Source organism: Gadus morhua, chromosome 5 (assembly GCF_902167405.1).
Source record: "Gadus morhua chromosome 5, gadMor3.0, whole genome shotgun sequence".
Classification (NCBI taxonomy): Eukaryota; Metazoa; Chordata; class Actinopteri; order Gadiformes; family Gadidae; genus Gadus; species Gadus morhua.
This window is the reverse complement of record NC_044052.1, coordinates 7,905,806-7,918,699: the sequence shown is the minus strand read 5'-3', so window position 1 is coordinate 7,918,699 and position 12,894 is coordinate 7,905,806. Positions and strand designations below refer to the sequence as shown.

The following is a 12,894-nucleotide window of genomic DNA, read 5'->3' as shown; positions in this document are numbered from 1 at the left end:
CCACACGACTGAAATAATCTGACCTGCAATTACGAAGGCGGTTCAGTTCATGCCGTCAAGGTCAAAATGCATGAGGTTTAATGCCAGTGTGTGGTGGACAGGGTGTGTGGCAAAACTAGCTTAGTCTGACTCCTAACCTAAGTGATAGAAGTGTGCTTTTCAAAGCTGAATCACGTGTTTATCACCATTAGTAGTACAAACTTAACATTCAATCATATTAAATATTTATAAAATGGGGCTTCTGATCAAATAACTGGGGCTATAACAATAGCCTGGGGGAGTGGGTTCAACACACACACACACACACACACACACACACACACACACACACACACACACACACACACACACACACACACACACACACACACACACACACACACACACACACACACACACACACACACACACACACACACACTTTCCCAGGCTGCAAGGTTTGGCCTGCCTGCCTGCCTGTCTGCCTGCCTGCCGAACTCCATGGCTTGTTTATCCACCATGTTTGCATTATGACCTGAACCATGTCTCAAGTGGAACTCCCTGACAGATTCATAAAGCCACCAAAGAGGTGGGTGCTACAGTGAAGTTATGAGTTTCACAGGACATAGGAGGACAGGAGTGCCGTGCTCTTCTCAGCATACTAAACAGCCAGGGCAAATTTATTGTCTCCCCTTCATCGTAAACAATTCGCCATAACTGTTGTATTTATTACTCAAATGATAGTGAGACTAGGACTTCCAAAACATAAAAAATGTTGAACTAATCTGGACTCATGAATCATCCCTGACAAATCTTACACCGTCACCATGCTTTGTATTTTAAAGGAATGTAATGCCAGTAGTAAAATTAAGGTATTAAATTAGTAAAATCCCCCCTTAAAACCTTTTCTTTAATTTGGCTCCTAGTATTGTCCTTCAGCTATCATTATAGTAGAGGTTCCCTGTTCCTGGTCCATCCTGCCTGACCTAACCGCTGTCTCTGTTTTAGTGTGCTGCGGTGATCTTGACTGTAAGCCTGTCCACAACCACCTAAACCACCAAGGACAATACTCACTTAAAATCTTGGTGCAGTGGTCAAATTGACTATGGCCAGTACGGGTATCGAACCTGCGATCTTGGCGTTATTAGCACCATGCGCTGACCAACCGAGCTAACCGGCCATTTTAACCAATTGATGCAAACTCTGATTTTTTTTTTTTCGTGAAATACTTCAAGGGATCCTATGAGGAGGTTATTGAGTGACTGAGGGATAAAGGCAGGGCTGCACATACGGAACACATTCACATAATTGTGTTCTATGTGCAATCCGCTACTAGCAGTGTGGTAAAATAAATTCCAGTGGTGCACCAAGAGATGAGCAACGATCCAAAAGACCCCTTTGTCAGTTTAGTCACTGTGGAGCCATTTCAACACCATTGCAAATACAGCCGTAGATTACCCTGTGACTGGACAAAATTACAATATGTGACCACAGCCACTCATCGTCAGGGTAATAAGCTCTGAACCCGTCTTAGAGAGCAGAGGAAGTTGTCACACTATTTCCCTCTTATTAAAACCCTGACATTTCATAGGTTGTGGTTTTATTGCATTTTGGCTTTTGGGAGCTAAATCGACCTAGCTTCAGGACAATACTGTTCGATCTAGGGATTACATTTCCAGTGGGATTGTGTCAGCTGACATTTGCGTTCACTGCACAGTGAAGCACTATGGATTCGAGCACTCACTCAATGGCCCAAACAACTACATTGACACTCATTTGACATTCATCAAAACCTTGAACATCCAACAAGATAATTTGCTATTGGATAAAGTAAGAGGTGCAGATGCATTAGTATAATCCAAATTGTCCCTGGATTAACCAATTGAGGCACCAGCAAGCAGGAGGTTAACCTCAACTGGGAGATTGTTGCTCCCAGTGGATACAGCTGCTGAACAAATCAGTGTGTAATAAGTGATCAACCTTCTAAATCCACCTGCAGAAGGCCTATGCTGTGTGAGCCAGCTGTCACCGAGCAATGCAGTGTTAATTCATGATTTATACGACAGCCCAGCTGATTCTTTATTACTTGCAGCCTCCGTGACAGAACATCAACACCACAGTGTACATGGCATTGAAAGAATGTTAATGATGTGTTCATAGCCAAACAACATACCCATCATCCAACACATACTTGGGCTATCAGCCATTCTTGGCAATTCCCCATTGGCTATTATGTTGCAGCTGCATTAGTATTGGTATTATCTACTTTAGGCCTACTGATATGTTAAAAACATAAACCACCCTTCACTATTCATAGAGATGATGGGAAGATCAGCATGCTCATCAACATATCATTCTGTTAGGTGCATAACTACACACACACACAAATGGGCAGGCCTACATTGAACAGAAGCTGAACTACTGTAAACAGCATCTTGGCCAATGTCTGGGAACATGGGAGCTGGTTGGACCAAGAGGAAATGTCACACAACAGAACCCGTGTCTTCAGGACCTATCAATGAGTAGCCCTGTCGTACAAATGGGATTGGAGAACATGAAGAGTTTAAGAACTAGCAGAGATCCCATTGGGTACTGGGAATGTCGGAAATCAATGCTCAAATCCAAGATGCCCTTGCTATTTGTTAAGCAAATGACTAAATGAGAGAGCTACAAAGAGATCCAGCGTTTTCAACAATTCCCTGTTGTCGAGTGAGTCAATTTGTCGCACCATGCCATACTCAGAAAGACAAAAGAAGACCAAAGCTCGCCCCTTATCTATTATAAATCGATCCATCTGCAAACAAGTACATCCCCACACGGCTTAACACAGCTAACATATGAGTGAAAGCATCCTTTGGCTCGTCTGAGCTGAGCTCTCAGTCGACTTGTTCAAACGCTATAAGCCCGGTGCACGATGAGGTGCTCCACTAATGTTCCAGGTGAAAGGCGCTTGGGAGCGTTTCACTGCGGAATGCCATGTATGACTAGTAGTAGTACATTTGTGGATCTTCCGGACGCCGATTGGCAACGTTTCTTCTCATAATATAATAATTTCAAAGAATGGCATGTCAAATATATTAGGCGTTTCTTTGTATGCATCTTGAAGGGCAATATTTAGCAGTGGAATACGGGTGCACTTGACGAAACATTCATTCATGTATGATCGGGGATGTACATATGTATGCGTGTACCTGCAGTAGCGTATGCAAAGATTTGATCCCTCAAAACACAGTATTCCTCGAGGCTTGTTCATTTTTCATCCAGTATGTACAAATGTTATAGACTAGTATGTGAAAAGTAACAAACCCTTCCGATAATTAAGTATTGTTACAATATGCTTTTAAAATATGAAGTGTATTAATTTTCCGTTCTCTTGATGACAGTGTTGGAAACTTGGCCAAGACAACGCGCCACGTTAAAGACCTAGAAGACGGGAAGCTTGAAAATGAATATTACTTCTTCTTTTTCAGAAACGATATACATCGTAATTAAAGTTTCGAAAGACATATCTCTACGGAGTTATGGAAGAGTAAAAAAAGTTGTAGCATCACATTTAAACTTCACGGAATACAAGTGTAACTTACCATAGGAAAACTCTTCTAATAGTGTATTATGTATCCATTTGCAATTCTAGGCAATAGGTCTAAGAACAATTGTTTTTTTCTTTCAAATACATAACTAGCCACATCAAATACTAACTTTTCAATACAGTCGCTTCCACTCGATGCAAGCTGATTCCATCCATGCAGAGCCATGCGGACTTCTGGTTGTTGATTGGTTCCTATTGGAGAATACATACTGTAATTGGCTGGGGGGACTGTCAATCTCAGTCACAAATTCCAAAGTGCTCACGTGACATGTGAGGTGGCTCCTTAGAAAACAGCTGTCTGGTGATGGATGAAATGGGCTTCGCTAGATGCTGTAACTACACTTATTTTCGGTGGAGACAACATTGAGGAATTTAAATGGTCGTCTATATATTCAAGACCTATGGGGTAACTTCAGTTAGTACCGCATTAAAATTACTAACTTTGCATAAAGTAAAATATGTTATAAGAATAACAATTGACCACATTCGCTGACATTGTGATTTAAAAGCATCAGCAACATGATTTGAATACTGCAGTTAATTGCTTTACTACCAACATTTAAGCGTCATAATAAAATCTTACCTGAAATAAATATCGGATGTTATTGAACAATAAAAATAAATCCAATTCCGCCATCTCGTGGCAATATCCTACACTGCAGAATTTGCCAGAAACGAGACTATAAAGAGGGAAAAACGTATAGGTTTTATGTCGCAGTTGAAGTGTTTATTCAACGCAGCCACATTTTGCAAGTCAGTTACTATCCATGTGACGGATAACACTTTTGAACAATCATTTGAAAACCAATAATATAACTTTTTTAGACCATTAGCAGATCGAATACATCGGACATTGAGTGCAGTTTAATGTCCGATTTCTCGGCATGACATTGTAAGATAATTTATTTTTAAAATAAAAAAGTATCTAATCATACACACTTCAGCAACGCGAAAAGGAATTAAAAAAGCTGTAGTCCAGAAGCATTAACAGTCAGAATAGAAAGCCTATTAAAAAGTGTAGCAGGAGGACTACACTTATCATGCCGTGCAAAATCATTCACCAATATAAAATATTTCCATCACTCAAAAGGGGATACTTATTGCTGTATTTCCAAGATACCAAATATAATACCAATCACACAAATTCCAAAAAGTTTCAGTTAAACGCTTAAGTAGTTGGATGTTCAATGTCTATATTTCTCCAGAACCTGCTGTGTGCATTAGTCCAAGGATCCTTGAGGTTCCTTCAATGCGTAGGGGAGAATCCCATGTCAGTATAATAATACAACCTTCTACTGAAACGGTCACCGGCAACAGACCCCATGTCTGAACTGATCTAATTATGTTTAACCTAGCATTAATAAGACTGAACGCATCTAAAATGGTTCAATAATAACTGTTCACGTGAACTGCCAGCTGTCTGCCAAGGCTTTGTCATACTATCTCCAGAAAGTGTTGTTTGTTGCTTGTCCTTAGATATCATGGCAGTCCTGAATGTTATCTTTTGCTTGTTACTCCAAGTCCACTTAGGTTCCCTTACTGGACCAACCTGTTTGTGTTTAAAAGTTAAACACAATTATTATATTCTACAATATGAAGATATGTAGGTTTCAACACAAAAGGGTAGTCTCTTTCAGAGAAGCTAAGGCAAAAAAAAAAAAAAATGCATTCTAAAAAGTAACAAACATTCTGTAGCAAGCTGCATATTTCAATGCAAGTAAAGGCCAGGAAAAGTAAAAAATCTCAGACCATTTAGTTTCACTGCCTCCAGGAAGTAGGGTTGAGCAGGGTCAACAAAATGATCAAGAAAACGGATGAGGAAATGATGAGGTGGTGTAAAAATAAAGGCTGATCAAACAACTTCTTCGTCGACGTGTGTGAACAGCATGATTTCATCGACCATAGCATGGTGGTAAGTGACACCCTGAAATAAAATGTAATTTAACTAAATCCATTTCAAGGAACAAGTATCTTCATTCCCAGGCCCTTCAAGATTAATTTAATACAAGCACATTATGGAGTTCCAAGCTAACTTTGACCACCTCTTGGTCACACAAGGATACCATTTTTAATTCTAATAACACGCATATCTTGTAAGGTTAGTTTTCCTCCCCCCAATGATGTAAGCACCCCCACCACCATGTCCGACCGCACCGCCAAGGCCCTGGGCAATCAGCTGGTGTGGGGTTTAGAGGGGCGCCTAAACGGCTCCCCCTCCGCTGAGCCGTTGGGCGCGGGCTTGTTGCTGAAGTTCCAGTCCACGGGGTTCAGCAGCTGCATGGTCTTCTTGTGAGTCCAGATGGGGTTCAGGACCACCGTGAGGAGGGCCAGGCCCGTGAAGTAGAGGGTGCGAGGGACCAGGGGGTAGATGGCGTTGATGGCCGTCCAGTGGCTCCAGCTGACCCACCACATGTAGTAGGTGAGCACCATGCGGCAGTGGAACATGTGGATCATCACCCACTGGTTGGCCCTCCAGAACATGCTGCGCGCCCAGCCGGCCTGGTGAAAGGAAGGAGTAGATACGGAGTGAAAAAACACGTGGTATAATTGTACATGATTATTATTATTTATTTTTTCTCCAACTGTCTCTCTCTCATATAATTTTTGTTGTTTACACACAAAAGTGGAACCCAGCCATCCTTGGATGAAACTGATTTTGTTAGAAACTAGAGGGGAAGTGTAAAGATCCTTTTGGCGTAGGCCGGTCATGATCCCACATATGTGGCTTTGCAATTAAGGGAACAGGTGATACTTTTTAGCTTCCTCTTTCTGAGGGTCCTGCTAAATCCAACAGCAAGATCAATACATGACATACTTATGAGGAGTATCACACTGTCAAACTCAAAATGAACTGCTTGTAGGCATGACCCCCATAGTGTCCCTGATTTGCTTTGAAGAGCCAGTCCTTACCTTCAGTAACATCCAGGATATGCAGGTGAACGGCGTGCTCACTTCAAGCAAGAGTGTAATCATGGGCAGGAAGTGGCCCAAGGGGTCCCATATCAGCAGGCTGACATATCCAGACAGGGCGAAGAAGTGATGCGTCGCCAAGGGGAGGTCGAAGGATCGGAAAACCACATTGGAGACGTGGAGTGCCATATTCTCAAAAAAGAAGAACCCCGTGGCAGTGAGCACGTTAAACCACGAAAAGTCATCTTTGCCACTCACTTGGTCTCTGGACACCGCTGAGTCCTTGGTCAGAACAGAGAGACCCGCTATCGTACTCTGGATGCCAAACACCGCCCTCGTAGCAGCCAGGTTCCAGAACACCTTCTCCTTGGTGAGGAGGGAACGGTATGTCCGAGAAAGCACCACTGACAAGAGGTGGCAGATTATAAGTACTGCCGTGTAGAAAGCAAACCCAAGACCTACGAGGTGAAGACGGACGTCTAGCGTATAGTAGTCCATGTTGGACTGGCCAGAGCTGTCATCCAGAGACAGCGGGGGGACTCGTGCCTCAATGGTCATTACTTCTCAGGAAGGGCGATGAAGTTGAGGTGGATGCGAATGTATTGTTTACGACAAATCATCTGCAACGGGACACATGAAGGCTTGAATATAAATACAACCGAAAACCCACAACAAACCATATGATTAGCAGGTGGAACTATCTACGAAAGATAAAATCGCTAATCTACAACAAGAAGAGCCATTCAACAATTCATTTATGAGCCAATTCGCACGAGATCGAATTTCAGAACCGAATTCCAGAATAAGACAAAGAGTGCACATCAGTGACATACAGTCCGTGTAGGTTCATAGGCAGCGATACTTCCACTGACCAATGATAATGCCACTTGAATACCAATGTAACAAACTAAGAAGAAACGGCCAAATTAGGGAACGCGCAACTTACCCTAAACCATAACTTTGTGAGGCATGTTTTTGGTTCATCACAGGACTTCAATTTGGTCATATGACTTTATACCCGGAAGTCCCACCTACTGTTTGTTTTTTTTGTCCAATGGCGTTAACCCGTTCTACTGACCAATCCTGATAAGTCAATCTTCGCTCTGCAGTTTTTCTGGCCAAAGACAGATATTTTCAAATACATGTGTTGTATTGCAATATGAATTATTATAAAGTAAATACGATAGCAAGAATGCGATCAATGTGCAAACATAATTAAAACAAACAGAATTAATATTGAAATGAAACCAAGTCAAGTATAATAGGATCAGCAATGATCATGCAATAGCCTACTACATACGTTTACATAGTATTGCTGAATAATACATTTAATGCATGTGCATTAAATAGGAAGTTGCTCATTTGTTGCTTTGATTATCAGCTGTAAATCGCTGAAAGCAAGACATCTGCTAAGGGAGAGGCTAACCAGACTGCATATCAAATAGTCCCAAAAATATGTAGCGGGGTATCAGTTCCCTTAATCAAGTTCCCTAAAGATAAGTTCACCCACCTTCAAAGTCGTATGACATCTTGGTATTTCTTATTAAAGCTAGAGGAGGCAATTTATTTCAAAAGCACTTTTGTTCATTTTTGATGGAAATTATCTAAATTAATTATATTACCACAAAGGATCAATTGGGTTTTTCATCACATCCCCACAGCAATCAATCAATCAAATGCTCTGACAAAAACAAAAACAAAAATCCAGTATATGTGGTTGTCGCAGCCCTGTAATAAATCGTTAGACTTAATTTAATCATCCTGAATGAAATGATTTGATCTGTCTACCCACCTATACCCGAACATTTACGATAGGAAAGCAGGTAATGCTATCCCACAGTTGCATGCAGCAGCAACATTTAATGGATGCACCATCCTGACGTTCACAAAATAATATTATGAACATGACCAACAATTATTTTCACACAACCATACTAGTTGGGATTCACATAAATAAATATGATTGAACAGGAGGTTAAGTGTGAGAAATCATTTTCAATGGGACAACCTATTTTCTTTCATTTTTGTGAGGGAGCCTTTATTCTTTATTTTATTTAAATTCCGACCTTGGTAATTAAGTTATATTTTTCACCAGGTTGTCAACATTGTAAGAATTTACAGGAAGAGGAATCTAAGATGTCTTTCTTTGGAACATTAGTTTCAGCAGGGCAGACTCACGCCCATAACATCCGTCTTCGCTTAATTGTATGGTGTAAAGTGCAGTCGGGTTTTCTTAGCAGCAGTCTTCATGAAGTCTCCACATCTTTTCTTGACCTTATGACGTTTTCAGTCAAGGAAAAGTGGTCAGGAAAGGACATAGGAAGTGATTTTTCTCGAGGGAGGCCAGAAGGGAGGGTAGTGAATGATAAAGCCATCCAGGTGCATGTGGTAACCCCCAAAACCTCTCTTTTATCCTTGCGCCTTATATGGTCATCTGGTTCTAGTCCCAGGGGCGAAGTCACACCTCACTGTACTAGCACATATCATTTAGAAGCCTAACACTCATTGTCAGTTTTGAATTCTTGCACAATAAAGTGTAGAAGAGACTAAAGTTGAGGCTATTAGTTCAAGTATGCCAAAGCCGGGTTGCACATTTGGAGGAAATCCGGGAAACGTTACTTCTATTGATCAATTGAATCAAATATTTAGGCATAAAAAACATAAGAAAATTATATATAATGCATATTTACTTATCTAAGACTTAATAGTAGCATACGTTAAAGTGTCCAATAAATACACATTCATCTCTCTCTCTCTTCCACTTCCACACTCTCTCCCTCCCTCTCTCTCTCTCTCTCTCTCTCTCTCTCTCTCTCTCTCTCTCTCTCTCTCTCTCTCTCTCTCTCTCTCTCTCCCTCTCTCTCTCTCTCTCTCTCTCTCTCTCTCTCTCTCTCTCTCTCTCTCTCTCCCTCCCTCCCTCCCTCCCTCCCTCTCTCTCTCTCTCTCTCTCTCTCTCTCTCTCCCTCCCTCCCTCCCTCTCTCGCTCGCACGCACGCACGCACGCACGCACGCACGCACGCACGCACGCACGCACGCACGCACGCACGCACGCACACACACACACACACACACACACACACACACAAACACACACACACACACACACACACACACAAACAGATAACAGGATAAAGGACACAAGATATCTCCAGTCTGTGCCATGATGACTGTCTTCTTAAGAACATAGGTTTACCATGACATATTCACAACCACACCACACACTCACAAAACATGCAAACAGAAATTTGGACACCACAGACAGTAATATATATTTTTTACCCTACCAATGTGTGTGTTCATGAAGATATAAATTGAACCTGATACAAAAGCACACAACCGTAAGTTAATATTTATGAACAATATTTATGATTAAAAGATAGCCACCATATTCCAAAATTCTCAGAGACGCCCTTACAAAGCATTTAACCTGACATAAACTCTTCAGATTATTGCAATCGGTCAAAATGCTACAGTTGTTACCGATGCCGATGTGGAATGAAGTTATGTTTGAGGAAAATGTGATGTATTGATTTTAGCATAACCCTTGGATGGGAGAGATATAATTCTGAGCGCGCACAGTGAGGATGGATTTAAACATGATTTTCAATAGTTTCAACTTCAGGGCAGTACACTCAATACTTACGATCAATAAGCAAGGAAAGATTTTTACTTTGAAATGATGAAGTAGTATCACGTTGGAATAAAAACGATACTATTACTGTGTGTTGTTCATCAACTCTCTCATGTTTAAACTATTTACGACCTTTTTTTTTCCGCATTTGTGTATTTAAACCAGTACAACAATGCTCAGAATTATCTTTACCATCATACCAAATATATCACACAATAGAGTGGGCCAATCCTGTTCTGGATCCACAGTCATTCTAAATATTTATACATTTGTAACTACGCACATATCATACTTGTAAGGTGTCAAATCTAAGATTTACCAGATTGATAGCCTACAAATGAAACCATTGAAACACAGCACATTTATATGATCAAAGAAGCACCGCATACACAACATTTTCCAAACGTTTTCTTCCAAAAATTTAATTGCAGAATTATTTATTTACAATGGACGGTCCTCAGCAATGATCAAACAACTCAAAAAAAGCAAGGATTGTTTTAGAAGGTCCTTGGGAATCAGTGAAAAGGAAATAGATGTGTTTTTCCTAAAATAATCGTCTGATAAGTTAACATGGTGAAAACATAGCTTAGATATAACGCATTGAAAAAAAACTTTGCGATCAAATAAATAAAGAGATCAACAACAAAAACTGCATCATGGTTCCAAATAATATCCGTAAATAATGGGCCTACATTCAGAATCAGTAATTTGCATGCCATCATAAAAGCTTATAAGAAACCATAACAAAAGAAAATGTTTAGAAAGAGCAAGCATGATCTGGAACAGAAAATAGTTATGTCTCAATGAAGCATATATTATATATTTATATATCTATATATATCTATATATATATATATTTCTTTACAAATAATGAATATTTGGCATTTATATTAACTCACTTAAGATATGATATACAAGAAATGAAAATATTATTTTCCGCAAAACAACTACCTTTTCTTTTTTCATCTAAATAGTAATTATAGTTGTTTCATATTCCAACTCTGAGGAAGTGATGGATCTCTGCATCTCCATGATCTTCTCTCTACCGTATGGTCAGGGGAAATAACAAACAGTCTCGATGGAAACGTGTGATAACTTATGTTGAACCAACGTAGTGACATGAATTATGATTTACACAACTCTATACCTATAGACTGAGTGAGAGAGTGAGTTTGTGTGTGTCTGCGTGTACATATTCAATGCCGCAATGTGTATGCTTAGGTCATCCTCAGTAGAAAAATTGCAATTGGAGCTCATTGTTATTTTTATGAAAGTGAAATATAGGTATCTTCCATTTATTGTGTTATTTCTTCTTAAGGGAGGAAAATCAAATTAATTAAAAAAAATATATGATATCCGCACTAATTCAAAACGTCCCTACAAACAAACTCATTCTGGCAGACTGTGTTTTCACCTTTGACCTTCACACACTTTCAAAATGAAAATGCTTCAAAGCATTTCAATGAAACAAGTCACGAGGAGGCTGCTATGGAGTGGTGGAAAGCCCCAACACTCTACCAGTGTGGTTGCTATGGCATAGTGCTCCACAAATCATACACAAACCTTTTTCACACCCAACAGCCCTCATCAATTTGCATATGAGGCACTTCAGCAGTTTGGATGACGTGCATTTCTGCAAAGCCCAGACTGGCCGAGAATGAACAAATAAAATATCCAAATGGTGTATTTATATCCTGCAGCCACAATAGCTTCTAAACAAAGTAGCTATCAATGCTTTCTCCATAAAGCCTTGGTGCCTGATTGCTTGATCTCGTCAAGGCCCCTAAAATCCTACATAAGCTTGTTTGCTTTATGCACACAAAGAACCTTTATCTACTCCTGTTGGGGAATAACAATGAACCTATTATCTTCTTTGTTCATGTTGATGTCCTGATCAAGCACAAATTGGACTAGTCTTCACAGACTACAACATGCTAGACTTATGAGGGATACAGAATAACAGTAATTTAGCACAAGAAGAAAATCAAAACACTACTTCTCCAAATGTTCCACTAGCTCAAGCAAACCAAAGGAGTCTGGGAAACAGAGCTGCAGCGCTCTGGTTTGCCGGCTCCAAGCCAACGTGCCAGAGCGGTTGTGTCTGTCTGGCTGTCTGTTAGTCTGTGAGAGAACAGCAGTGGAGCTGTCTCTCCTCTGCCAAGGGCCTTGCATCGCAGACACATGGTCCGCACGACCCTGCAATGACAAACCCCTGCTGAAGCTCTGCTAGGGATAAAATAAAGGAGGAAAAGAAATCACATGAAATCAAAGGCGCCCCTCCTGCTGAAGAGATGGCAGGCACACTGGGGTGTGTGTTCTGGTCTATGCTGGAAATATCAATTATAACGTGAACTGTGTACTGCCCCACAAAGTGGCATGCCTGAAACCGTGATCATGACCCAACGGTGAAATATGGTAGGAGGGTGCGGGACCCCTCTGATGCAGGTTAATTAAGTCTCCAACACTACATTCCACGCTACTCCGCACCCTTCACTGGCTACCGGTAGCTGCTCCAATCCAATAAAGTCACTGGTATTTTTTCCTACCGTGCTGCGAAAGGCTCAGGCCCATCCTTCATCTAGGATACAGATAACCATACAACCCAGCATGTCCACTATGCTCTGCGACTGCCAAACGGCTTGCTACTCCCTCACCAGGAGAAGGGCTGCTGCCACTCAACATAATCCCAATGGTTTGCTGCCCTGGCTCCACAAAGACAGAACGAGCTCCCCACGGACACCAGGACAGCAGAAAGGCTGGATCTTCTGTCGCAGACCCAAAAAAC

At 41.0% G+C, this 12,894-nt stretch overlaps 2 protein-coding genes across 4 annotated transcripts in view; both read right to left on the bottom strand.

Annotated features, from left to right (window-relative positions):
• Nucleotides 1–3,742, bottom strand: part of arhgef10 (Rho guanine nucleotide exchange factor (GEF) 10) — a 50,979-nt gene extending 47,237 nt beyond the window's left edge. For 2 of the 3 annotated variants that reach the window (XM_030356282.1, XM_030356284.1), the window contains exon 1: nt 3,679–3,697. The gene's annotated coding sequence lies outside the window, so the exon portion shown is untranslated. Of the gene's footprint in view, nt 1–3,563 lie in introns of all 3 variants that reach the window. The other variant, XM_030356283.1, reaches the window with a different exon arrangement.
• Nucleotides 3,743–4,269: 527 nt separating this feature from the next.
• On the bottom strand, nt 4,270–7,528 carry cln8 (CLN8 transmembrane ER and ERGIC protein). Its single transcript, XM_030356778.1, has 3 exons — nt 7,425–7,528; nt 6,479–7,098; nt 4,270–6,067 (listed from the first exon to the last, which is right to left on the bottom strand). The coding sequence occupies exons 2-3, from the start codon at nt 7,034–7,036 to the stop codon at nt 5,741–5,743; spliced, it is 885 nt and encodes a 294-aa protein (XP_030212638.1). The 5' UTR covers nt 7,037–7,098; nt 7,425–7,528; the 3' UTR covers nt 4,270–5,740.
• Between the last annotated feature and the right edge of the window lie 5,366 nt (nt 7,529–12,894).